The sequence below is a fragment of the Hemiscyllium ocellatum genome, chromosome 3, assembly GCF_020745735.1.
Source record: "Hemiscyllium ocellatum isolate sHemOce1 chromosome 3, sHemOce1.pat.X.cur, whole genome shotgun sequence".
Taxonomy (NCBI): domain Eukaryota; kingdom Metazoa; phylum Chordata; class Chondrichthyes; order Orectolobiformes; family Hemiscylliidae; genus Hemiscyllium; species Hemiscyllium ocellatum.
The window spans coordinates 45,438,641-45,463,215 of NC_083403.1; the positions used below are offsets into that span (position 1 = coordinate 45,438,641).

General features: G+C 40.5%; 1 protein-coding gene across 2 annotated transcripts in view; it reads right to left on the bottom strand.

Annotated features, from left to right (window-relative positions):
- The window catches only part of rngtt (RNA guanylyltransferase and 5'-phosphatase), a 420,807-nt gene that overhangs the window by 15,369 nt on the left and 380,863 nt on the right, over positions 1-24,575 (bottom strand). For both annotated transcript variants that reach the window (XM_060856948.1, XM_060856941.1), the window contains one exon: positions 3,252-3,411. In XM_060856948.1, coding sequence (XP_060712931.1) covers positions 3,252-3,411 — 160 coding nt within the window. The remainder of the gene's footprint in view (positions 1-3,251; positions 3,412-24,575) is intronic.

The window sequence follows — 24,575 nt, forward strand, 5'->3', positions numbered from 1 at the left end:
TTCCAACGAACTGGTTAAGTGTGGTTTTCCTTTCATAAAGCCAGTGTGCACGACAATATAACAAAAGCTTCTTCTGCAGCACCCTACAAATACTGTGCCACTTAGAAGTATATATTAGGGTAGCACTCTATATGAGCACTAAGACCTCTGTGTTTCTTTCATAGTTCTTCTTTGGTCAGATAACATTATTCCTTCATCATTGCTGAATCAAAATACTCAACACCTTCCCTAATAATCCTGTGAGAGTGAGAGTATCTTCCCACATTAACTTCAATAGTCCAAGGAGGTGAGAAGCAGGGCAATACCAGCACCTGCTTAAGGACATTTGGGGATTGGTAATAAAATGTTAAGAGCTGAAAATGTGTTGCTGGTTAAAGCACAGCAGGTTAGGCAGCATCCAAGGAACAGGAAATTCGACGTTTCGGGCCAGAGCCCTTCATCAGGAATGTTAAGCCTTGTCAAACATCCCAAAAACAAATAATTAAAATAAATACAATTACTTACATAAATGCTTGCATATTGAGTCAAGAAAATAAAAAGAAATTAGATTAATTGGCAAGATAGAATTATTTTCTTACAACTTGGTTGAGGTTTTGTATCAACCCATTATCCGAAAAAAAGTAATAGAAGATGGTATCCTTTAATGAAGACTTCATCCTGTGGAAACACCTTTGCTATTTCTCCTCTCAGAAAGATGTAAGTATGACTACACCATCTTCTGAGGAAAGAAAGAAAAATCCAAAGCTAGTAAAAACTGAATGTTAACACGCGTCTGAATTTTTGCTCGCAAGTATTGGGAGCTGAAAAACTCCTCAGTCTACAATATTAATTTCTTTGTTTTTTTTGGGGGGGTGTGGGCAGGTGGTGAGTAGGAATGGTATGGGGAATGGAGTCAGCTCACTATCCTGAGATACAGCTTGGAGGAGTCACAGGGGTTGCTGAGTGCTGTGACAGGCTGTTCAAAAGTCTTGCTCTCAGTTCTCTGGTAGTTTGAACCAGCTATTCTCTTAAACATTACATTCTTTGGTCCTTACTCCTCACATCCCCTCACTACATTACAATCTTTGCTGCTCCAACCCAATGGCCCCTCAGAACCTTTGTCCTTACATTCCCAATTGCCCCCATACACCCCAATGGCCTTCACCCATTTCGTTACTACAGTTCTTATGTCAACTGAACACCAACTCATAATTCCTCTCCATTCATCACACTTCACTCTGACATACTCCATGCTAACTCAACCACTATCCACGAGGAAGACATTGGGAGCCTTGTTGAGGGAAAATAAGAAAAGATTCTAAATATCTATTACATCTTTCACTATATTAAAAAATACTCCCATGCAAGAAAGTCAATTCAAAACACTTAAAGTTCAAATATTAAATTCCTTATCAAACAATACATTTGTATCATAACCTCATGAAGGTAGATGATTCTTTCGTAACCTCTGAACTGTCAATCAAACTGTGAATGTACATGTACACCATGATGATGGATTGTGCAAAGCAGCCAAACATTATGAACATTAGAATGATAGCTTTTAGTTTTATATCAACAATCAGTGTTGAAATAGCTAAGACATATTTTATCAATTCTCATTAGCTTGGGCAAGTATATTAGCAATATTTCAAATAACTTGGCAGCATTGTTAATGCATATCTTACCTTACCTACCCTTCAAGAACTTTTACATTTTTTCTAAAGATTTATAACTGCCACACTGTGGGATAAGGCTTCTGTGACTATAAGGTTTGTTCAAACTCAGCACAGAGTTCAAATGACCTTGCTGAGTTTGGGATTTCCATATGTAGAGGTCACATTGCACTTGTTGGACCCCATTCCACACATCCCTGTAAAATAGGATGTGCCAGAAGTAGAGATAGGATTAGCAAATCTGGGTCCCACATCCCATTTTTAGAAGAGCCCAGATTGTCTAAAACATCACAATATACACAGGCTACAATATCATATCTTAGGATATTTCACAGAGGAAGTGAAATCCAGAAAAATCATGGACAGCATTTTCAAGTTATTTTAAACATGCCTCTACAGTTTTATTTTGCAGGGTTCAACACAGCCATAACAAGATTCAACTTTGCTAACTTACTGGAACGTAGCACTTCCTTAAATTCACTGATTTATTTTCATCTCCCTGAAAGTTTCAATGATTTAAAATACTTTTAATATAATTAAGAAAACAGTTATAGGGTAGTTTCAAAAATGCAAATTGCTTCAAGTGTGTGCCTTTTGGATAAGTTGCAGTCACAGTCTATGCAGTCTGGTAGACAGATGTTGAAACACAGCAATGAAAATGAAATTGAGCAGCCTTATAACAACATCAAAACATCTATATTTTTTAATTAACAAAAATGGTGCAAAGTTCTTCTAAAATTACAGAATCCAATACAATCCACTTTAAGTAGGTAGAAGGTGCTATACTTTACTTATTGCAATTGCTTACATCAAGTCCCCTACAATTTAGAAGTGAAAACATGAAACGAAGCCAGCATGGGAAGTGGAATGTGGGGAGCACTTAGGTTGACAACCCTAGCTTTCTGAAATTAAAGCAAATACATGGTGGTGGAGCAGATGTGGTGGGCAAAAATAAGTGGGAAAGTCTTTATCAATGAACAGAAAGTTGGTACATTTCCCATGTTCCAGTGGCATAAAATAAACCTAATGAATATGATTCGTTAATTTTGTGGCCTGTATCATTTATTAAAAATATCAGTACATTAAATTTAAAAATAAAAACTAGTAAACTGTGTGATAGTTTAATCACCATCGCCATATCTAGAACAGACTGCCAAAATGATAGTGAGCATAACAGCTCCACTGCATTCAGTACTTTGATTCAACTTATTTAAAATGTGAAAAAACAAAGAAAAACTCTGATTTTCTCCATAGAAGAAATATTGAATATATTTGTAGTCTTTTACAAATATAAAATAGGGACTAAAGGTGGTATTGCAATAACAAAAGAGTCTACAAACACCTTTTGAAATAAGGAGATTTGTTAATATGTAAAGAAAATGAATAAAAAACTTTCCTAATGAGATTTTCTTTACATTTTACAGTTTGTTGAAATTAGACAAAAAAATTTAATGATGTTGAAGGCAACCTCAAACTATTCTCCTTCTACCAACTCCATAAAGAGAATAGCTTTGATAATAATCCATAAGACCTGTAAAGCAATTACAGTGTATTTGAAATCTTTTACAGAGATTCAATGTTTACAAATCTGATGCTTACAAAGCATGATTTGGTCGCTTTGGAGGTGGAGGTGGCATTAGTTCAGAGTCCATATCCAAAGACCTTTTCCTTGGCTCTCTTTGGGATTGCATCTGATTCCTTTCAATGAGCTCAAACAGGAATTCCTTCGTAACTGGATTAGTGATACTGCCACAAACAGCTGGAAAAAGAAGATGGCAATTACAGTGAGATAGGAATTCTTGAAAGTGTTACTACAGCCTTGCAACCATATGTCTGAATGATTTTGTTCATTCATTCACAGCATGAGGGCGTCGCTGAGTAGGCAGCATTTATTGCCCATCCCTAATTGCCCCAGAGGGCAGTTAAGAGTCAACTACATTGCTGTGGGTCAGGAGTCACATGTAGGCCAGACCAGGTAAGGATGGCAGTTTCCTTCCCTAAAGGACAATAATGAACCGGATGGGTTTTTCCTGACAATTGACCCGGTCGTCATTAAATCCTTAATTTCAGATTTTCTTTGTATTGAATTCAAATTCTACCATCTGCCGTGGCGGTTTTCGAACCCAGGTCCCCAGAACCTTATCTGGGTCTCTGAATTAATAGTCCAGCAAAAATAACACTACGCCATTGCCTCCCAGGGATATCTGCAACAATTTTGTTCAAAGCAATGATAAGGATATATGCTTTCTGTCACTTAAAAGATTTGTGAATAATTTAAAAATCATAATTATTTCAGCTTCCTTGCGGGTCCATAAATATAGTGCACTGGCAGGGAGAAATAAAATGTACACTCACAAGAACATAATTCAGCAAAGTAGTTTCTGAAATTCCAGTATATTCAGTTACCACTTTAGGTAGAAACATTTGTCTTTGCTTATATTGATTCACAGGTTCACAAGCCAATGATCAACTTACTAAATGTATATGGCTGGTTGGAACAGCACTCTACTGCAGTGGCAGCTATACAAGTGAAAGACATTTTAACAGAAAATACAGGAAATAAATTCTTATTTGTATCTGCCTATTTGTTGGCATTGTCATCACAACTATAAAAAGGAAGTTGAACTCCGATTTGTCAGGTATGTGTTTCTTTTCCCTTTATGCATAGACTTGATTTTTTAATGCATTCAGTGACTTATTTGCAATTTAAGATGCAACTTCACTACTTCTGGCTTCACATCAATGCAAACTAGGTACTTTTATTTGACATAAAGCCACAGAAAGCGTATTTAAGCAATGCAGATGGGACCCCACCAGGATAGTGAATCACATGACTTCAGCTTTACACCTGCTGCAATATAACTGCTCCAATGACAATGTAAAAGCTAGGATAACACTGGGATTGAAGCTAATAATTTGAGCATTAAACTACACATTTTACATTATACAACACACAACATACAACATAATTCTACAACATTAAAGTAGAAAAATGAATTTTAAGTGCTGAAAAATAAACACTACTCAATTGTAAAGTAAAGTTTACATTCATTTTAGTGATTGTGGGTTTCAATTTTTAACTTTTATACAGTTAGGATTGAAAGCATGGAAATATACTGCGTACAAAAGGTATTCAGCCTTCTGGGCTGGTTCTCTGAAACCTACATTACACAGACCTAGCCACTTAACGCTTCTTAGTCATTAGTCAAGTGATGGAAGAGAAAGCAACCTCTGCAATATCAACAGCCATTTTTGAACGTTTGTGTTCTGCTCAAAATACTGAGCACAACACTTCATCAAGTACAGACATGAGTATGTTCCAAATGTCAGAGCAGAGGTGGAAGTGGCTGCCTTGAATATCAAAGTCCTGAAGTCATGAAGAAGGGTTATACCCAAAAGGTTGACTTCTCCACCTCCTTATGACATCTGACTTGCTGTGTTTTTCCAACCTCCTGCTTGTCTGCTTTGAACATTAAAGCAGCATTGGCCTAAGGCAGTGAGAAATCCAGTAAAACTGAAGGCAAAGTAGGGATGGGGCTGAAGTATAAACCTCCCCAAATCATGAGGCTTACATTTGGCACAAAGGAACTTGGTTGCAATTACTGGAGGCCAATTTTCACAGGTCAAGTCACTGTGGTAGGAGTTCTTCAAGATAGAATCCATGTAGCAACTTTCCTCAGCTACAATGTCAAAGACTTTCCTGGCATCCTGAAGCCAGTAGTGGATCAATTCTACAATATCCATTCTTTAATTATGAATAAGTCCATGGCAGTGTGCAGAAAAACAAGTCATTACTGGCTGACCTGTGGTTTGTACTATTTGTTCAGTAACTGCTTGAAAATGATTAACTCCAAGAAAATACCTAATCACTCTCCCACTTCAGTTGCCTGGTGTCATCTACAAACACTCACAAGTCGGGCTTAATTTTATCATTCTTCAAATGTGGAAATAACTGATGATGCCAGGATTTAATATCCAACCTTGGTGGTGACAAGCCTTCAGATTGTGTAACATTGTAACAATGGCAGCAGAATGTATCACCTACAAGATACATAGTAGCAACTCACCAAGGCCCATTCAATTGCACCTTCCTAACCAGAGATGCCTGCCACCTAAAAAAATATTGACAGAGGTTGCATGGGAACACAATGTCGTTCAAGATCCTCTTCAAGACTCACATCATTCTGACTTGGACGTATATGTTCAGTCTTGTTGTTGTGTTAAAATCTGCAACTCCTTCCCTTACAGCACTCTGGGTGGACCTACATACCTAGAACTGAAGCAGTTTAAGAAGGCAGCACACTACCACATTTGCAAAGGCAATTAGAAATGTGCAATAAGTGTTGGCCTAAACTTGGTCAAAATCCTGGAACACGGTGGCACAGTGGTTAGCACTGCTACCTCACAGCGCCTGAAGACCCGGGTTCAATTCCCGACTCAGGCGACTGACTGTGTGGAGTTTGCACATTCTCCCCGTGTCTGCGTGGGTTTCCTCCGGGTGCTCCGGTTTCCTCCCACAGTCCAAAGATGTGCGGGTCAGGTGAATTGGCCATGCTAAATTGCCCGTAGTGTTAGGTAAGGGGTAAATATAAGGGTATGGGTATGGGTGGGTTGCGCTTCGGCGGGTCGGTGTGGACTTGTTGGGCCGAAGGGCCTGTTTCCACACTGTAAGTAATCTAAGTAAAACCTTTCGTGACAGCTCTGGGGATTTACTGGCACCATAACTATACCAGCAGTTCAAGAAAGTGGCTCACCTCAAGGCCAATTATGGAACAGAAACAAATGCTAGCCTCACTAATCGTACATACATGAATGGATTTAAGAATCAGAGAAAGGGTCCCTCTGATTTGATGAAACAAATGCACCTCTGTCTCCAACCTCAAAACAACAACTGCCTGCACCACTATAACATTTTTCATTCCAACTATCCTGTAAGATTGTCAGCCAAACGTTAATACATACTGAACCGCTGGCTGCTTTGCATTGTCGATATATAGCTACAATGGACTAAGTTCAGTTAGATTTTAAAAAGCAGAAATACAAAACAAGCTAATTCAAAGGAGATACACCATTAATACCGGACTTACTTGGTGTTTTTATTTAAGCAGTGGTAATTATAATTTTGATGAAAAATGTGGTTTAACAGTAATACCATCAAAAATGCAATTATTTCAAATTACCAAGCTCTATTTTGGAGAAAGCAAGAGGAAACATTAATTGCCTAATCAAAAATCATCATCACAGACAAATAAAACAGCAAATAATCTAGCAAGTGCATCTAGGTCATAAACAAACTACATTAAATAATTGAGCAGACATGAGTCATTGTTAAGAATTTAAGGAATTACATCCTTACATGAAAGACTGCACTGACACAAGAGACAGTTGCAACAGTTACTTGCAGATTTATTTACCTTGAATAGCTCATCCATTTTCTAACAGACTTTGCCTGTATTCATGACTCATTGTCTCAGAGCAGCAAAATAATAACTAAGACTTTCAGGCTATGTTGGGTACTGCAATCATCATCTTAATGTTTCACCCCACATAAATACATTTTTGAAATCTCTTAAAAAATGGATGGAGTGGTCTTACCACTGTAATTTTATCAGCAGGAATACAATTCAAACATGACTGATTACTTTCTCACATGCCACTTAGGCGATGGTAGTAAGTAATTGAATCAAATGAAGGAAAAGATAGAAGTAATAAAAACAGAAAAATGATACTCATTAACCTTTTTGCTCACTTAATTACAATTCCAACTGAATGTACATAGCCAAACAAATTTCTTCATTATTGGATCTAATGCTGCTAATACAATGCCAGAAAATAAAAAAAAATGTTGGAATGGAGACTGCGGGAGTGCATGGAATGCATTGTAACCATTTCTGTTGATAAAATCATTTCAGTCTCAGACACTATTGCAGATCTGCATGGTAGTATCAAAAGCTCAAACGCCTTCAGTTGCTCTATCAGTGACCTTCCCTGTATTATTGGGTCAGAAACCGGAATGGTCATTGATGATCACACAATGTCCAGCACCATTCATGATCTGCAAGCATAAGCAGCTTGTGTTCATCTGCAGTAAGACTGCGATAATATTCAGGTTTGAGCTGATAAATGGTAAGTAACATTTGTACTAGGCAAATGACCATCCACAAGAAAAGGAATTTTATCATCGCTCCCTGATCTTCAATGGCGTAACCTCCAATGAATCCCTCACTATCAATATCCTGGGTTACCATTGACCAGAACTAAACTGGATCAGTCACATAAATCTGTTGCTACAACAGCAAGCTAAAGAATACAGGGAGAACTAGCCATTTGGATACAGAACTGGCTCGAAGGTGGAAGACAGAGGGTGGTGGTTAAGGGTTGCTTTTCAGACTGGAGGCCAGTGACCAGCGGTGTGCCACAAGGATTGGTGCTGGGTCCACTGCTTTTTTGTCAACTATATAAAGAATTTGGATTTGGACATAGGAGGTATAGTAAGTTTGCAGATGACACCAAAATTAGAGGTGTAGTGGACAGTGAAGAAGGTTAGTTCAGAATATAATGGGATCTTGATCAAATGGGCCAATGGGTTGAAGAATGGCAGATGGAGTTTAATTTGGATAAATGCGAAGTGCTGCATTTTGGAAAAGCAAATCTTAGCAGGACTTATACACTTAATGGTAACGTCCTAGGCAGTGTTGCTGAACAAGAGACCTTGGAGTGCAGGTTCATAGATCCTTGAAAGTAGAGTGGCAGCTACATAGAATAGTGAGGGAGTTGTTTGGTATGCTTTCCTTTATTGGTCAGAGTATTGAGTACAAGAGTTAGGAAGTCATGTTGCGGCTGTAAGGGCTTTGGTGAGGCCACTTTTGAAATATTGCGTGCAATTCTGGTCTCCTTCTTATCGGAAGATGTTGTGAAACTTGAAAGGGCTCAGAAAAGATTTACAAGGATGTTGCCAGGGTTAGAGGATTTGAGCTATAGAGAGAGGCTGAATAGGCTGGGGTTGTTTCCCTGGAGTATTGGAGACTGAGGATTGACCTTATGGAGGCTTATAAACTCATGATGGGCATGGATAAGATTAATAGACAAAGTCTTTTCCCTAGAGTGGGGGAGCCCAGAACTAAAGGGCATAGGTTTAGGGTGAGAGGGGAAAGATATAAAAGGGACCCAAGGGGCAACGTTTTCACACAGAGGGTGTGTGCATATGGAATGAGCTGCCAGAAGAAATGGAGGAGGCTGCTACAATTACAGCATTTAAAAGGCATCTGGATGGGGTATATGGGTAGGAAGGATTTAGAGGGATATAGGCCAAGTGCTGGCAAACGGGACTAGATTTGGTTAGGATATCTGGTTGGCACGGACGAGTTGGACAGAATCATCTGTTTCCACGCTGTACATCTCTATGATGCTACAACAAGTAACTCATGTCCTGACACCTTACTTGCTGTCCACCAGCTACAAAATGTAAGTCAGGAGTTTGGTGGAATAGTCCATAGTTGCCTGGATGCCATAGGTGCACCTTTAACAACACCCAAGAAGCTCAAAACCATCAAGAACAAGCATCTGGCACCCTATATATCACCTTCACTACTCATTTGCTTCATTGATAATGTGCATTATAGTAACCTAAGGTTTCTCTGATGGTACTTTCTGAATATGAAATCTCTACCATCAAGAAAGAGGAAGGAAGCGGATGTATGGAAATTCTGCCACCTGCAAATTCCCCACCAAGTCACATATCCTGACCCGGAACGATTTCACATTTCCTTCATTGCCAAAATTCTGAAATTCCCTCCCGAATTGCACTACGGATGGTCCTACACCATAGTTTAAGCAGGCAGTTCAGAATCAGATTCTCAAAGAATAATAAACAACTGTTGGCTTAGCCAACATTGCCCACATCATACAAATGAATTTTAAATACTGAATGTTTTATGACTGAGATCTAATCAACCTTTTTCTCTCATTGTTTTAAATTCATGAATAATTCTTAGTTTTATGTGAAAAAAGTATTATATTTCAAACAAAGAGTACACGATGAATCCTGAAAGCATCAGCGTTACATTCACTGTTGCCAGAAAATTAACATTCAAATTTGCATTTTAGTGCAAGTCCTTCAAAGATTACGAAGTGCAGTTTAATTGTCCTTCCTTTATTTAAATTAATACAGGAACACAAATTTTAGACAATCTTGAGGAGGGGTTAAATGAGCACAGTGAAGGGTAAAAGCAGTCTTAAGAACCTCAAGTCTGGCAAGACTATACAGAAACATGACAAAGCAGTTAGGTTAAGGGAAAAACAGCGATGGAAAGTGGAATGTTGGGCAGCTGAAAACATTCATTAAAATAATTGTGCATGATACTGAAAACTTGATCTTACTGATTTTCTTCAATCACTGCATAATCAAGAACCAAAGTGTTTAGTTTTTTTTAGGAGATGGCATAACCTGCTGAGGTGGAATTAAGAAACAGGAGGTGTTTGTTACTAAAATGTAAGTGCACTATACAATAAAACAAATTATTATTGTAAGCTGCAATGCTTACTATTCTACAAGGCAAAAGTACACGGTCATAAAGTCACAGCATGGAAACAGACCTTTGGGTTCAACGTGTCCATGCTGACCAGATATATGTCCATGCTGACCAGATATTCTAAATTAATCTAATCCTATCTGCCAGGATTTGGCATATGCCCCTCTAAACCCTTCCTATTCATGTATCCATCCAGATGCCTTCTAAATTTTGTAATTGCACCAGCCTCCACTACCTCCTCTGGCAGCTCATTCCATACAAGCACTACCCTCTGCATGGAAATGTTTCCCCTCAGGATCCTTTTAAATCTTTCTTCTCTCACCTTAAAACTATGCCCTCCAGTTTTGGACTTCACCCCAGGGAAAAGACTTTGGAATTCACTCTATCCATGCCCCTCGTGATTTTATAAACTTCTGTAAGGTCATCCCTCAGTCTCTGATGCGCCAGGGACAATAGCCTCAGCTTATTCAGCCTCTTCTTAATGCAAACCTTCCAACCGTGGCAACATCCTTGTAAATCTTTTTTGAACAGTTTCAAGTTTCACAACATCTCGCCTATCAAAATAGGAAAGGAATTTCTCAGAATATGCCTAAGAACATTTCCACAATCAGTATGTGACACATGCTAGCAAAACGAAGTGTTAGATCGGAATACTAAAGCCGGTACAAGTAAGTGGTTTGTCTATTGGTGAACATCTGGGATATAATCTGACATGACAGACCAGAGCTTTCAGTTTACTGAGGCAGCTTCAACCTATTCTATATCCAAAAACATATTGCACAATGTTCAGCACCATTCACTACCCTCAGATACTAAAACAGTCCACATGCAAATGCAGCAAGATCTTAACAAAATTCAGATTTGAGCTGATAGATGGCAAATAACATTTGCACCACACAGGTGTCATGTCCAATGAGAGAGAATCCAAATATCTCCCTTGACATTCAAAGACATCTCAATCATTAAATTCCCTACTATCAATATTCTGGGGGTTTAGCATTGACAAGGAGCTGAATTGGTCTGTGGCTACAATAATAGCTCAGAGGCTGAAGATCTCGCAATTATGTAATTCACTACCTGACTCTTCCCATCTGCCATATGCAAAGCACAAGTCAGGTGTGATGCAGTACATTTCACTTGCCTGGATGAGTGCAGCACCAACAACAGTTAAGAAGCTTGACACCACCCAGGATAAAGTAGCTGCTTGATTGGCACCACATCTACAACATTCACCCCAGCCAGCAGTCACGCACAGTTGCAGCAGTGTGTACTACCTATAAAATGCACTGCATAAATTACCAAGGCTCCTTAGATAGCACTACTCAAACCCACAGCCACTACCATCTGGAAGGACAAGGGCAGCAGATACATGGGAACACCACCACCTAAAATTACCCCTCTAAGCCACTCACCAGCCAGTCAAGGTGACAGCTCATCATTATCTGCTCAAGGACATCAAGGAATGGGCAATAAATTCTGGCCCAGCCAGTGACACCTAATTAAAAATAGCAAACCTGTTCTGAAAATTCTGTCACAATTCAACAGATGCATGTGTTTCCACCACAGCAGCTGAGGCAATCCACAACTTTCTAAAATAATCAATAAGGAATTCAAGATGGCGGTGATCTGAATAGATCAGCCTTGCTGAGCTCTGCACCCCTAACCAGGGTAGTAATATTTTTTCAACCCTCTCCTTAGTTATTTTTGGAAAAATGATTGTTAAACGGTAATACAACAGTTCAAATCTTTTTTCGAGCGTGAGAAAGATTAAGGAGAAGCAAATGACCAAGTCTAAACACTCAGGACACTCGAAAACGTTGGGTGGGCCCGTACTTGCAACTGGGGAAACAGCTGCTGCTCCCTCAGCAGCTGTGAAAGAAATGCCTGCACAGCAGAACATTGTGGAGGAACTCGAAGTGATCTGTCAGATGATCTAGGAGATGAGGGAAGAGACTCGTAATCGACTGGAGCCCATCAAAGCCTTCCTGCAAAAGCCTGTGAATGGGTTAGAAGGGCTTGGGAAGTGAGTTGAAGAGGTTGAGCAGTAGACTGTGGCCTCGGAGACAGAGGTCGAGTCTTTGGCAGGTTCGGGCCCTGACTGTGCAAGTCAATGACCTGGAAAAGAGAGGCAGGAGAAAGAATATCTGGATCGTTGGCCTGTCAGATGGAGTAGAAGGTGGGCAGCCAGCAAGTTGCTTTGAAGTCTGGTTGCCACAATGTCTTGGCTGGGATGCCTAGGAGGACCGGGTGAAGGTTGACAGAGATCATTAGGTCATGGTGCACAGATCTGGTCAGGGTCAGCGCCCCCGCCTGGTCTGATACAATTTCAATGCAACAGGGACAAGCAGAGAGTCATGGAAACTTCTAGAATGTTAGGGAGAGATCCACAGGCCTTGACCTATCAGGGAACCAAGATTACGTTTCTATACAACTTTTCTGCAGCAGTGATTCAGAAGAGGAAACCGTTTGATGAAGTTATGAGAAAGTTAAAAGACCTTGGTGTTCAATATTCGATGAGATACCCAGCGGTGCTTCGTATTACTTAAGAGGAGACTGTGTGGTCGTTTGATTCCTTGGAGCAAGCCAAAAACATTTTGGACACTTTAAAATAATGTAGATGAATTTATGGACATAGACAATAATGTCTGATTTTTTTGTCTTGTTTTTATTTCCTCTCTGAGCTGGAGTGGTATTGATATATTGGGAGGGGGGGGGGGGGGGGGGGGGTGAGTTCGCTGTTTTTGTTATACCTTTTGTGTTTACAATGTCATTTGTTTGGTTTCTTCCATTACTTGAGTTTGGGATACGGCTTGACCTAGAAGGGCGGTTTGAGTTGTGTGTGGGAAATGTAAGCGCCCTCTGTGGGCTGGGGGTAGAGTCCCCCATTAAGTAGCCTTTTGTGTTTTGTTGTTAGTTTTTTTTTGTTTTTTGAGTATGCTCAGCATGTTGCAAGATGAATTCTTCCTCTCGGCAGGTCAATGGTAATTATGTTTAGCAGCATTCTTAAATGGTGCACCTGGGCTATCAGAGGGATTAATTTGCCAGTTAAAAGAAAAAAAGTGTTGCCATGCCTTAGAAAGGGGACTCATCTTAAATGTCAAGGAATATGGGCGGCACAGTGACTCAGTGGTTAGCACTGCTGCCTCACAGCACGAAGGATCCAGGTTCAATTTTTGCCTCCAGTGGCTGTCTGTGTGGAGTTTGCACATTCGCCCCGTGTCTGCTTGGGTTTCCTTCGGGTGCTCTGGTTTCCTTCGGGTGCTCTGGTTTCCTCCCACAATCCAAAGATGTGCGGGTCAGGTGAATTGGTCATGCTAAATTGTCCATATTGTTAGGTACATTAGTCAGAGGGGAATGGTCTGGGTGGGTACTCTTCAGAGGGTCGATGTGGACTTGTTGGACTGAAGGGCTTGTTTCCACACTGTAGAGAATCTAATCACTTGAATTTGCAGCAGAGTGGGTTTGATCGGGCGTTTTCTCGTCTTTTCGTACTAGGAGCAGGAGAGTGGAAATATTCGTCCGAAAAGGTCTTCCATTTAATAGATTGTATTAAAGGTGAGTATGGATGGTTTGTTATTCTTAAGGCTCTTATACGTGGCGAGGAATATGTTATTTCGAATGTCTACTGTCCTTCGGCCCTCTCTCTTAAATTTCTGACTGATGCACTGTCTAACTAAGCTGATGGCCTTGGTGTCTGGGAATATCATTATGGGGGTGGGGGAACTTTAATTGCCTGGTAGATCCTGTGCTGGATAGAATGCCCAAAGGCCCCCCAAACCTTTCACCACAATCTAAGCAGTTGGGTGATCTACGTGCCGAACTGGGGTTGGTAGATGTTTGGAGATGTTTACACCCTACCGACAAAGAATTTACTTTATTTTCCAATCCTCATAAATGCCACACAAGGATTGATTATTTCCCAACTCCTGCGGCTTTTTTTAGATTTGGTGGTATCCTATTCGATTGGGAATATTGCCATCTCTGATCATGCAGAGGTGTATTTATTGGTTAAGATTAAGAGTGATGCAATGGATGCATGGTACTGGTGAATGGATCCCTCCATCCTCAAGGACAGCAAGTTTGTAGAACACTTCTTTCGGGAATTTGAAGATTTTTTTTGGCCACCAACTCAGGTACAGCTAGTAATCCGTCCATTCTTTGGGAGACGGCTAAAGCCTGTGTTTGAGGGATAGTTATCTCATACTCTGCCAGCCCAAAGTGACAGAAGGGATGGCAGCAGTGTCTGCTTGGGCACTGAAGGCAGCTGAGATGGCACATTACAGTAGGCTGTCGGTGACTAAGCTGCAGCGGATCACAGTTCTCCAATCCACCTTAAACTCCATGCAAACGCATACAGCAAGTAAGGGACATTACTTTGTAAAGCAGAGGCTGTTTGAGCATGGTGATAGGCCAGGTAAATACTTGGCATATTTGGTCAGGAAGAAAAATGCCTTCCAGTCTGTTCCTTCTATTAGGGAAGGGAATGGGACTCTGATGATGCTAAAAAGATCAATGAGGCGTTTCAGAGATTTTGCTCTCAACTCTACCAGTCTGAATGCTGTGAGGACAGATGGGATAAGATGGAGTCTTTTTTTTAGGAATTTGGATCTTCCTGGTGTGAATGCTGAACAGGCATCTCTCCTTAGTGCTCCGATAACAGCCCAGGAGATACAGGAGGCAGTGAGGCAACTTCAAAGTAGTAAGGCCCCCGGCCCTGATGGCTTGCTCAGTGAGTTTTATAAAGAATTTGTAAACATACTCTCAGGACCAATGCTAGACATGTATAACTATTCATATAGTCAGGATTACCTCCTGCCATCTTGAGAGAGGCTAATATCTCTCTTATCCTCAAGAAAGGGAAGACTTTGGAAGACTGTGCTTCTTACAGACCCATCTCGCCTATAAACTAATGTTTAAATTTTATCAGAGATTCGGGCATTGAGATTAGAAAGGGTGTTGCCCTCTATTGTTAAGGAAGATCTGACGGGCTTTATAAAGGATCACAGATCTTCTAATAATGTTAAGAGACCACTTCAAGTGTGCCAGCAACGGTCAGTTCAAGGGTCGGTGGGTTCCTTGGACACGGACAAGGCATTTGACCTGGTGGAATGACCTTTTCTTTTTTATACTCTGGATGGTTTGGCCTGGGTGAAGTGTTTTTTAGACGGGTAAGGGTCCTTTACAGTAATCCTCTGGCAGTTAATGGTATCAGGTCTGATAATATTAACATTGGTAAGGGCAGCCGGCAAGGCTGTCCCCTCTCACCTCTGCTCTTTACGTTGGTGATTGAGCTGCTGGCAGAGGCCATTCGTGGGGGCCCTGCCCCAAAGGTAGAGTCTAAGGTGCATAATATCACATTATAAACGGGTAATGTTCTAATTTTTCTTTCGTACCTGGCAGTTTCAGTGCCCTATAGGATACAGTGTATTAACTCATTTGCCTTTTTCTCAGGTTACAAGATCAATTTTTCAAAATCAGAGGCTGTGCCTATGGGGGGGGGGGGGGAGACATCTTAGGGGAATACTGGACATTGAAGGTGGGTTCCCCTTTAAGTGGGCACAGGGAGGCTTTCTTTATTGGGCCTCTCTGTTACCCCTAGTTTTGGTCAGTTATTCAAGGCTAATTTTGTTCATTTGTTTGACAAGATTAAACAAGACCTTCAAAGATGAGGGCCCCTTCCAATGCTATGGCTAGGTTGAGTTGCTGTTATTAAAATGAATGTTCTTCCTCGTTTATTATACCCTCTGCGGATGCTTCCCTTGCTTTTTTCTTGACAACCATTTCTGAAATTAAATGGTTGGTTTAGTTCTTTTATTTGGGTCATAAACGGCTCATTATTAAGCTTACAAAATTGCAAATATCCCAGGGGTTGGGAGGAGTGGATCTCCTGGACATCAGAAGGTACCAATTGAGTTCCCTTTATTTTTTGAGAGTGATTGGGCCTGTGAGGACTCTGCATTGATATGGTTAGACATTGAGGCCTCCCAGGCAAACTCTCCTCTTATTAACCTGTTGTTACTGGCTAAAATGAGGATAGATGTGGAACATTGCCACAATCCAATAGTCATTAATACCGTCAAAGCGTGGAAGGGCAAAGAGACAGATGGAGGGTAATATGTCTAAAACATCTTTCCATCCTCCCATAGTTGGTATGCCAGGTTTTTGGCCAGGGACAATGGATCCTAGTTTAGGTCCTGGGCGGATAGGGGAGTCTCTTGTTTGGGTGACCTGTTTGAGGGTGAAACGTTGATGTCATTTGATCAAATAACTCATAAGTATAGATTATCGAGTAGGGACCTCTTCCGTTTTCTTCAGATCAGAGATTTTATCCGAAAAGTGACTGTGCTTCTGCCCAAGTGTTATAGATCTGACATGGAAAAGAGGGCGCTTCAGGCTAAGAGCACTCCTTCAGTGAGTACTCTCGATCATTTGTTGGGGGGGGGGGGGGGGGGGGGATGGTTCCTCAGGAGACATCGACCGATTACTGGAGGTCTGGGAGAGAGAGTTGGGGGTGGAGATCACTCCGGAAATTTGGGAGGACATTTGTGAGAATGCGAGGAAGATTTCAATATGTAATAGGACCCATGTTACGCAGTTAAAGGTTCTTCATAGGGCTCATCTGGCCCCAGATCATCTTGCAAAATTTAAGCAGGGTGTGTCTTCAATGTGCCCCAAAGTGTAAAATAAATACGGGTCCCCTCACTCATTGTTTGTGGTCCTGCCACAACCTCCGTACGTACTGGAGCGCGGTGGCAGGAGTAACAGAGAGGGTCTTGGGGACTGAAATCAAGTGGACCTGGTTTCTCTTCCCCTGGGTTTGCCAAATTTATCTCCCTTAAATGTGCATGGGAAAAAGCTTCCTTTGGACTTTCTTACAAACATGGTGCACCAGAAAACAAACAATTTCTATAAGACATGGCAGCCCTTTTTGAATGATTTGGAAGTAGATCTTTCCGCCATTTTGATTAGGGCTTTTGTCTAGCCATGATGGTTTGGTTTCATAAGCCTAATGTCTTAAAAGGAAGAATTTCAAGCAAATGTATGTTTAATAATTGATGCTCCCGAAAGTTGAGTGTTGAGTGGCGTGATTTATTTATTGATGTGTAATGAGCGTAGTTGTACAGTAGTAAAGTAGTTGGCTTATTGTTGTTGTTTTTGTTGTTACAATGTTATATTTTCATATTTTTGTAATCTTATAATTTAGTAAAGAAAAACTTTTTCAATAAAAATATTTTAAAAAAATAAACATTCTAAATATGTCTATCTACAACATTCTGAAAACAAAAACAAATTTGTACTAACTTCCAATGTCAATAGATCAATTTTTAAAAATACAGGATCTGAATGCACATCTTCACCAGAAAACAACTGGTTCTTCCTTGGGCCAACACACATTCAGTGACAGAGATAAATTATTATCCAAGCTAAACACTTTAAAATAAGCCAATTTTAGTGATAAGAAGTGGCAGTAGTCCAAGTTACTGGGCTATGAGTCGTATCAGAATAAAGGGCAGTCAAGTATTGGGAGATATTTAAAATGACATAAGATACAGGCAAAGTGGCAATCTTTCAAAAGCAGTACTTCAACAGATAAATAAAATTACGAGTAAAACTACAATAAAAAATTATGCACATTATAAATACAGAGAATATAAATAGAAGAAAACAATGACCATTATACAGAAGTTCAGTCAAGAGAGAGTAAATGAAAAAGCTAAGAGCATGAAAGAAATGGCAATCAACATTAAACAAAATGAGGGGCTTTAGTTATGACACAATAATTTTATACCTATAAATTTATGTCTCATCATGTCCATGCAGTCATCCCATTTTCCAGCACTTGGCCTGTAGCCTTGAATGCTATGGTGTTTTAAGTGCTCTTCTAAAGAGTTTTTAAATGTCTTGAAGGTTTATACCATAAAACTGTACCAAGGTTACTGGCCCTTCTGCTAAGGGGAAAAGTTTCCCCTTATCCACCCTGTTTATGGCTCTCAAAACTCTGCATATCTCAATCAGATTTCCCCATCTACTTTCTCTGCTCAAAGGACAGCCTATCTGGTCCGTCTTCACAGACAAGTTGTTCCAGCCCAGGAAACATTCTGGTGAAGCTCCCCTGCGCTCTCTCTCGTGCAATCACATCCTTTCTATAGTGCAGCAATCTGAACTGTATACAGTACTCCAGCCAAGGCCTAATTCATGTTATATGTTTAAACACTCAGATGAAAACAAAGATTGAATAAAGATTAAATCATTTTTTAAAAAACAAATGCTAATGATTTCAGATAGTATGCAGATATATACCATCTTACTGTTGTTATGACCAGGTGAGAAGAGGTAGAATAGCTTCCCCTCCTTTTCCACTTCTCACCTGACAGTAACAATTAGAAAAAAACAGCAAAATACTGTGGGTGCTGGGGTTCTGAACTGAAAACAAAGTACCAGAGAAACTCAGCAGGTCTGGTCGCATCTTGTAGAAGAGAAACAGAGTTGATGTTTCGAGTTTAGTGACTTTACTTTGGAATAGTTCTTCTTATATTAAAACAGATATGCTTAGCAATTCAATAAATGCTTCACTGTTTAAATGCGGTAACAAGATACACAGATAACTTTCCTTGTTGTTCTTAATAAAAGAGAATACTAATTATTTATTAACCCCATCTAAGTAAAAAAAAATTAGAAATGTTAGAATTGCATAAATAAGTATTTTGTGCCAGTGTCTGCAGAAGATGGAGACGTAGGACTACAGGATGACTAAAGTTTAATGTGGAGAATAGCCATGCTTAGTACTGAAAAGTGCAATATTCAAAAAGTAACAGGAAATTTAAGACCTAAATAGCATAAATCCCAAAACACTGAAATAGTAAACTATTAACAAAGTGACAAACAGAGAAATCTCGGAGTACAGATACATTATTTTTCAAGGGAGGCACATGAGTAGAAAGGGAACTGGAACTCTGGATTTTATGTTTGGGGTATAAAGAAAAGACTGTGATGATGAATTGGCAATGATACTGATTAGGCCACAGAATATGGTTTGCAGTTCTAGCAAAAGATTTCACCATCCAAAGCTTTTAACATCCAACAAGGATGTGATAGAGTAAATTTATTGCTGTAATTTAGGAAATGTGGCAGCCAACTTACGTTCAGCAAGTTTTCATAAACAGCAATGTAATACCAACCACATGATCTGAATTTTCTCAAATGGCATTGCTGAGGCATTAATGTCAGATTAGAACCCTGGAGTGAACATCCTTGCTCATCCTTGAAATATAACATAGGATCTTTTAGATCCACTGAGTTAATAGGCAGGATTTTGATCCCCTCTAAACAATGACACCTCAAACAGTGCAGTAGCTGTCGAGGTGAGAGGGTTAGCTTGGGTTTTGTGTTCTCGAATGGAAATCTCAGTTCTCTGACTCAGAAGCAGAATGGTTTCTCTGAATCATACAAAACTTGAAATAATAAAAGAAAGTTTTTTAAAAAGTTATCTGTTCACTGAAACACAAAAGCTAAAGAGGCATCTAAAACCGGTTTTCAAAATTATTTTCAAAGATGACAAGTATTAAGAGATGGCTTCAACAGGATGGCAAATTGGTAGCGATGAAACTCAAACCCAACTGGAAGAATTCAGGAAAGTTAGGAGAATGTTTCTTTTCATGAAAGGAATTTTTAGCAAACAAAAATGCTTTATCACAAGTGCATTTTTAAGTAGAGACTTTAACCTCAATTAAAACAAAACTGTGTGAAGTATATGAAAAGGGAGACAACGAAAAGAAAAGGGTAAAGAAAAAATAGATAGCTTCCATTGAAGACGTAACAGTGACGCAGGTGCAATAGGCCGGATGGCCTTCCACATTGCAAATTCTATAATTACATTCCCTGCTGGTTTATCAGCATTCTTTACAAGAATAGTGAGGATCTGCTTTGCTTTAGGAGTCTCACACTGGTTCCATTACCCATCAACTTAACTTTGCTTTCCGGCTCTTACAAACTACATTTTGTTAGCTGCTACATTACCAAGGAACTGAGGTAAGGTTGAGTTGGCAGCTAGCCAGACTGAACGACAGAGCTGAATTTAGATCCCCAGGAGAGCCATTACGGGTGATAATTTAACATAGCAGAGAGCAAGCAATTAGCTTCAAATGAATGTCAAATTCAAAATCCTGCTGCTTATAATCAGATTTATAGCAGCGATTGCAATCAAACCCAAGATAGTTCCTCCATAGTTGATTGTTCTCATGTTTATCCTTTGCTGTTAACCAGTGATGGATAAATTCACCTGTTGATTTGAGGGATAAGTCTTAGTTACAGTTGAAACACAACCTTATCCTGAACACAGGTAAATGGTTATATGTACAGCGTTGGATAAATGAGTTGCTTCGAAACCAGGCATTTGACAGTGGATTTTGCAATACCAAATTTCTTCAAATACTTATAATCCCAGTGTCTGTTAATACTGGACGTAACACACCCAGGCATGCCAGGAGCAAAACCAGACATGTTAGGTCTCATCTTCATTATTTTTTGTATAACTGTGGAGGTCAGTATAACATTCACAGGACACTGCCAGTGTACTTTTAACACAGAATAAAACTTTTACTAAACAGTAAAAAAAACTGAACTATGCTACATCAAAATAAAAAAAAAATTGAAAACTTTCACTGTAGGTTGGGATAGCATGGTGGCTCAGTGGTTAGCACTACTGCCTCACAGTGCCAGGTTTGATTTCAGTCTCGGGTGACTGTTTGTGAGGAGTTTGCACATTCTCCCCATGTCTGCGTGGGTTTCCTCTGGATGCTCCAGTTTCTTCCCACAATCCAAAGATGTGCAGGTCAGGTGAATTGGCCATAATAAAGTGCCCACAGTGTTCAGGGATGTGTAGGTTGGTGAATAGGATCGGGAAATGGGTTTGGGTGGGATACTCTTTGGGCGGTCAGTGTGGACTTGTTGGGCTGATGGGCCTGTTTCCACACTGTAGGGATTCTATTCTATTCTAGCCTATCTCAAAAAAAATTCAACTTCACATGTTAGGGAGAGAGAAGAGTTGAACAGGGCTACAGGGATGGTTCAGGGGAGGGTGGGTTTTGGATAACTGGATAATTGGGGACCTTCCTGGGGTAGGTGGGACCTCTATAAACAGGATGGTCTTCATCTGAACTAGAGGGGTACCAATATCCTGGGGGGAAATTTACTCATGCTCTTTGGGTGGGTTTAAATTAATTCAGCAAGGGGATGAGAACCTAAATTGTAGCTCAACTATAAAGGAGGTTGAGAGTCGGGGGGTCCGAAATAAGGTTTCAGGGTCTCAAGAAAGCACAAGCAAGCAACAAGCTAGTTTGAAGTGTGTCTATTTCAATGTCAGGAGCATCTTGGTACCTGGAATTTCGATGTTGTGGCCATTTGAGAGAAATGGGTAGAGCAGGGACAGGAATGGTTGTTGCAGGTTCTGGTATTTAGATGTTTCAGTAAGAACAGAGGAGCTGGTAAAAGAGATGAGGGTGTAGCATTGTTAGTCAAGGGCAGTATTAAGGCTGCAGAAAGGACATTTGAGGACTCGTCAACTGAGGTAGCATGAGCTGAGATTAGAAACAGGAAAGGAGGTCACCATGTTGGGAGTTTTCGATAGGCCTCCAAATAGTTCCAGAGATTTAGAAGAAAGGATAGCAAAGATGATTCTCGATCGGAGTGAGAGTGACAGGGTAGTTGTTATGGTGGACTTTAACTTTCCAAATATTGACTGGGAATACTATAGTTCAAGTAGTTTAGATGAGTCAGTTTTTGTCCAATGTGTTTTCTGACACAGTATGTAGACAGGCCAATGTTAGATCTACAGTCAAAGAGTCAGAGAGAGATATACAGCACGGAAACAGAGCCTTCAGTCCAACTCAGCCATGCCAAGTTGATATCCCAACCCAATCTAGTTCCACCTGCCAGCACCCAGCCCATATCCCTCCAGGCCCTTCCTATTCATATACCCATTCTGATGCCTTTTAAATGTTGCAATTGTACCAGCCTCCAGCACTTCCTATGGCAGCTCATTCCATACACATACCACCCTGTGTGTGAAAAAGTCACCCCTTAGGTCTCTTTTATATCTTTCACGTCTCACTCTAAACCTATGCCCTCTAGTTCTGGACACCCCCATTCCAGGTAAAACACTTTGTCTATTAATCCTATCCATGCCCTTCATGATTTTATAAACCTCTATAAGGTCACCCCTCAGCCTCCAAGCTTCAGAGAAAACGGCCCCAGCCTATTCAACTTCTTCCTACAGCTCAAACCCTGGCAACATTGTTGTAAATCTTTTCTGAACCCTTTCAAGTTTCACAACATCCTTCCAATAGGAAGGAGACCAGAATTGCACTCAATATTCTAAAAATGGCCTAACCAATGTCCTGTATAGCCACAACATGACCTCCCAATTTCTATATTCCTGAAGAAGGGCTCATGCCTGAAACGTCGATTCTCCTGCTCCTTGGATGCTGCCTGACCTGCTGCGCTTTTCCAGCAACACATTTTCAGCTCTGATCTCCAGTATCTGCAGTCCTCACTTTCTCCCAACTTCTAAACTCAGTACTCTGACCAAAAAAGGATAGCATGCCAAGCACTTTCTTCACTATCCTATCTACCTGCGACTCTACTTTCAAGAAGCTATGAACTTGCATTCCAAGGTTTCTTTGACCAGCAACATTCCCTAGGACCTTACCATTAAGTGTATAAGTCCTGCTAACCAAAATGCAGCACTTCGCATTTACATATATTGATCTCCATGTATTGGGTAATGAACACGGCCAGGTGTTAGATTTGGAGGAAGGTGAACACTTTGGTGATAGTGACAATAACAAGAGGAATTGAGTACAGAAGCAAAGAGGTGCTTCTGCAGCTGTACAGGGCCCTGGTGAGACCACACCTGGAGTACTGTGTGTAGTTCTGGTCTCCAAATTTGTGGAAAGACATTCTGACTATTGAGGGAATGCAGCTTAGGTTCACGAGGTCAATTCCTGGAATGGAGGGATTACCTTACACTGAAAGACTGAAGCGACTGGGCTTGTATACCCTTGAGTTTAGAAGATTGAGGGGGGATCTGATTGAGACATATAAGATTATGAAAGGATTGGACACTCTGGCAGCAGGAAACATGTTTCCGCTGATGGGTGAGTGCCGAACCAGAGGACACAGCTTAAAAATACGGGGTAGACCATTTAGGACTGAGATGAGGAAAAACTTCTTCACCCAGAGAGTGGTGGCTGTGTGGAATGCTCTGCCCCAGAGGGCAGTGGAGGCCCAGTCTCTGGATTCATTTAAGAAAGAGTTGGATAGAGTTCTCAAAGATAGTGGAATCGAGGGTTATAGAGATAAGGCAGGAAGAGGATACTGATTAGGAATGATCAGCCATGATCATATTGAATGGCGGTGCAGGCTCGAAGGGCTGAATGGCCTACTCCTGCACCTATTGTCTATTGACAATTCGGTTATGTTTATTTGAGCGGTGGAAAGGGATAGGTATACGCCGGAGGCCAAGGGCTACAGCTGGGGGAAAGGCAATTATGGTAAGATTAGACAAGATTCAGGATGCATAGGATGGGGAAGGAAACTGCAGGGGATGGGCACAATAGGAATGTGAAACTTATTCAAGGAACAGCTACTGTGTGTCCTTGATACATATGTACCTGTCAGGCAGAGAGGAAGTTGTTGAGCGCCGGAGCCGTGGTTTACTGAGGAAGTTGAATCTCTTGTCAAGGGGAAAAAGGTGGCTTATGTTAGGGTGAGATGTGAAGGCTAAGTTAGGGGGATTGAGAGTTAAAAGGTAGCCAGGAAAGACTTAAAGAGAGAGCTAAGAGGGTACAGAAGTAGTTATTGGTGGATAGGACCAGAGAAAACCCTAAAGGTTTCTATAAGTATATAAGGATAAAAGAATGACTAGAGTAAGATTAGGACTAATCAAGGACAGTAGTGGGAAGTTGCGTGTGGAGTCAGATAATGGAAGTGCTAAATGAATATTTTTCGTCAGTATTCACACTGGAAAAAGACAGTGTTGTCAAGAGATACTGAGAAACAGACTATTAGACTAGATGGGATTGAGGTTCACAAGGAGGTGTTAGAAATTCTGGAAGATGTGAAAATAGATAAATTCCCTGTGCCGGATGGGATTCTTCCTAGGATTCTCTGGGAAGCCAGGGAAGAGATTACCTAGCCTTTGGCTTTGATCTTGTCTACGGGAATAACACCAGAATACTGGAGGATAGCAAATGTTGTTCCCTTGTTCAAGAAGGGGAGTAGAGACAAACCTGGTAATTATAGACTAGTGAGCCTTACTTCGATTGTGGGCGAAGTGTTGGAAAAAGTTATAAGAGATAGGATTTATAATCATCTTGATAGGAATAAGTTGATT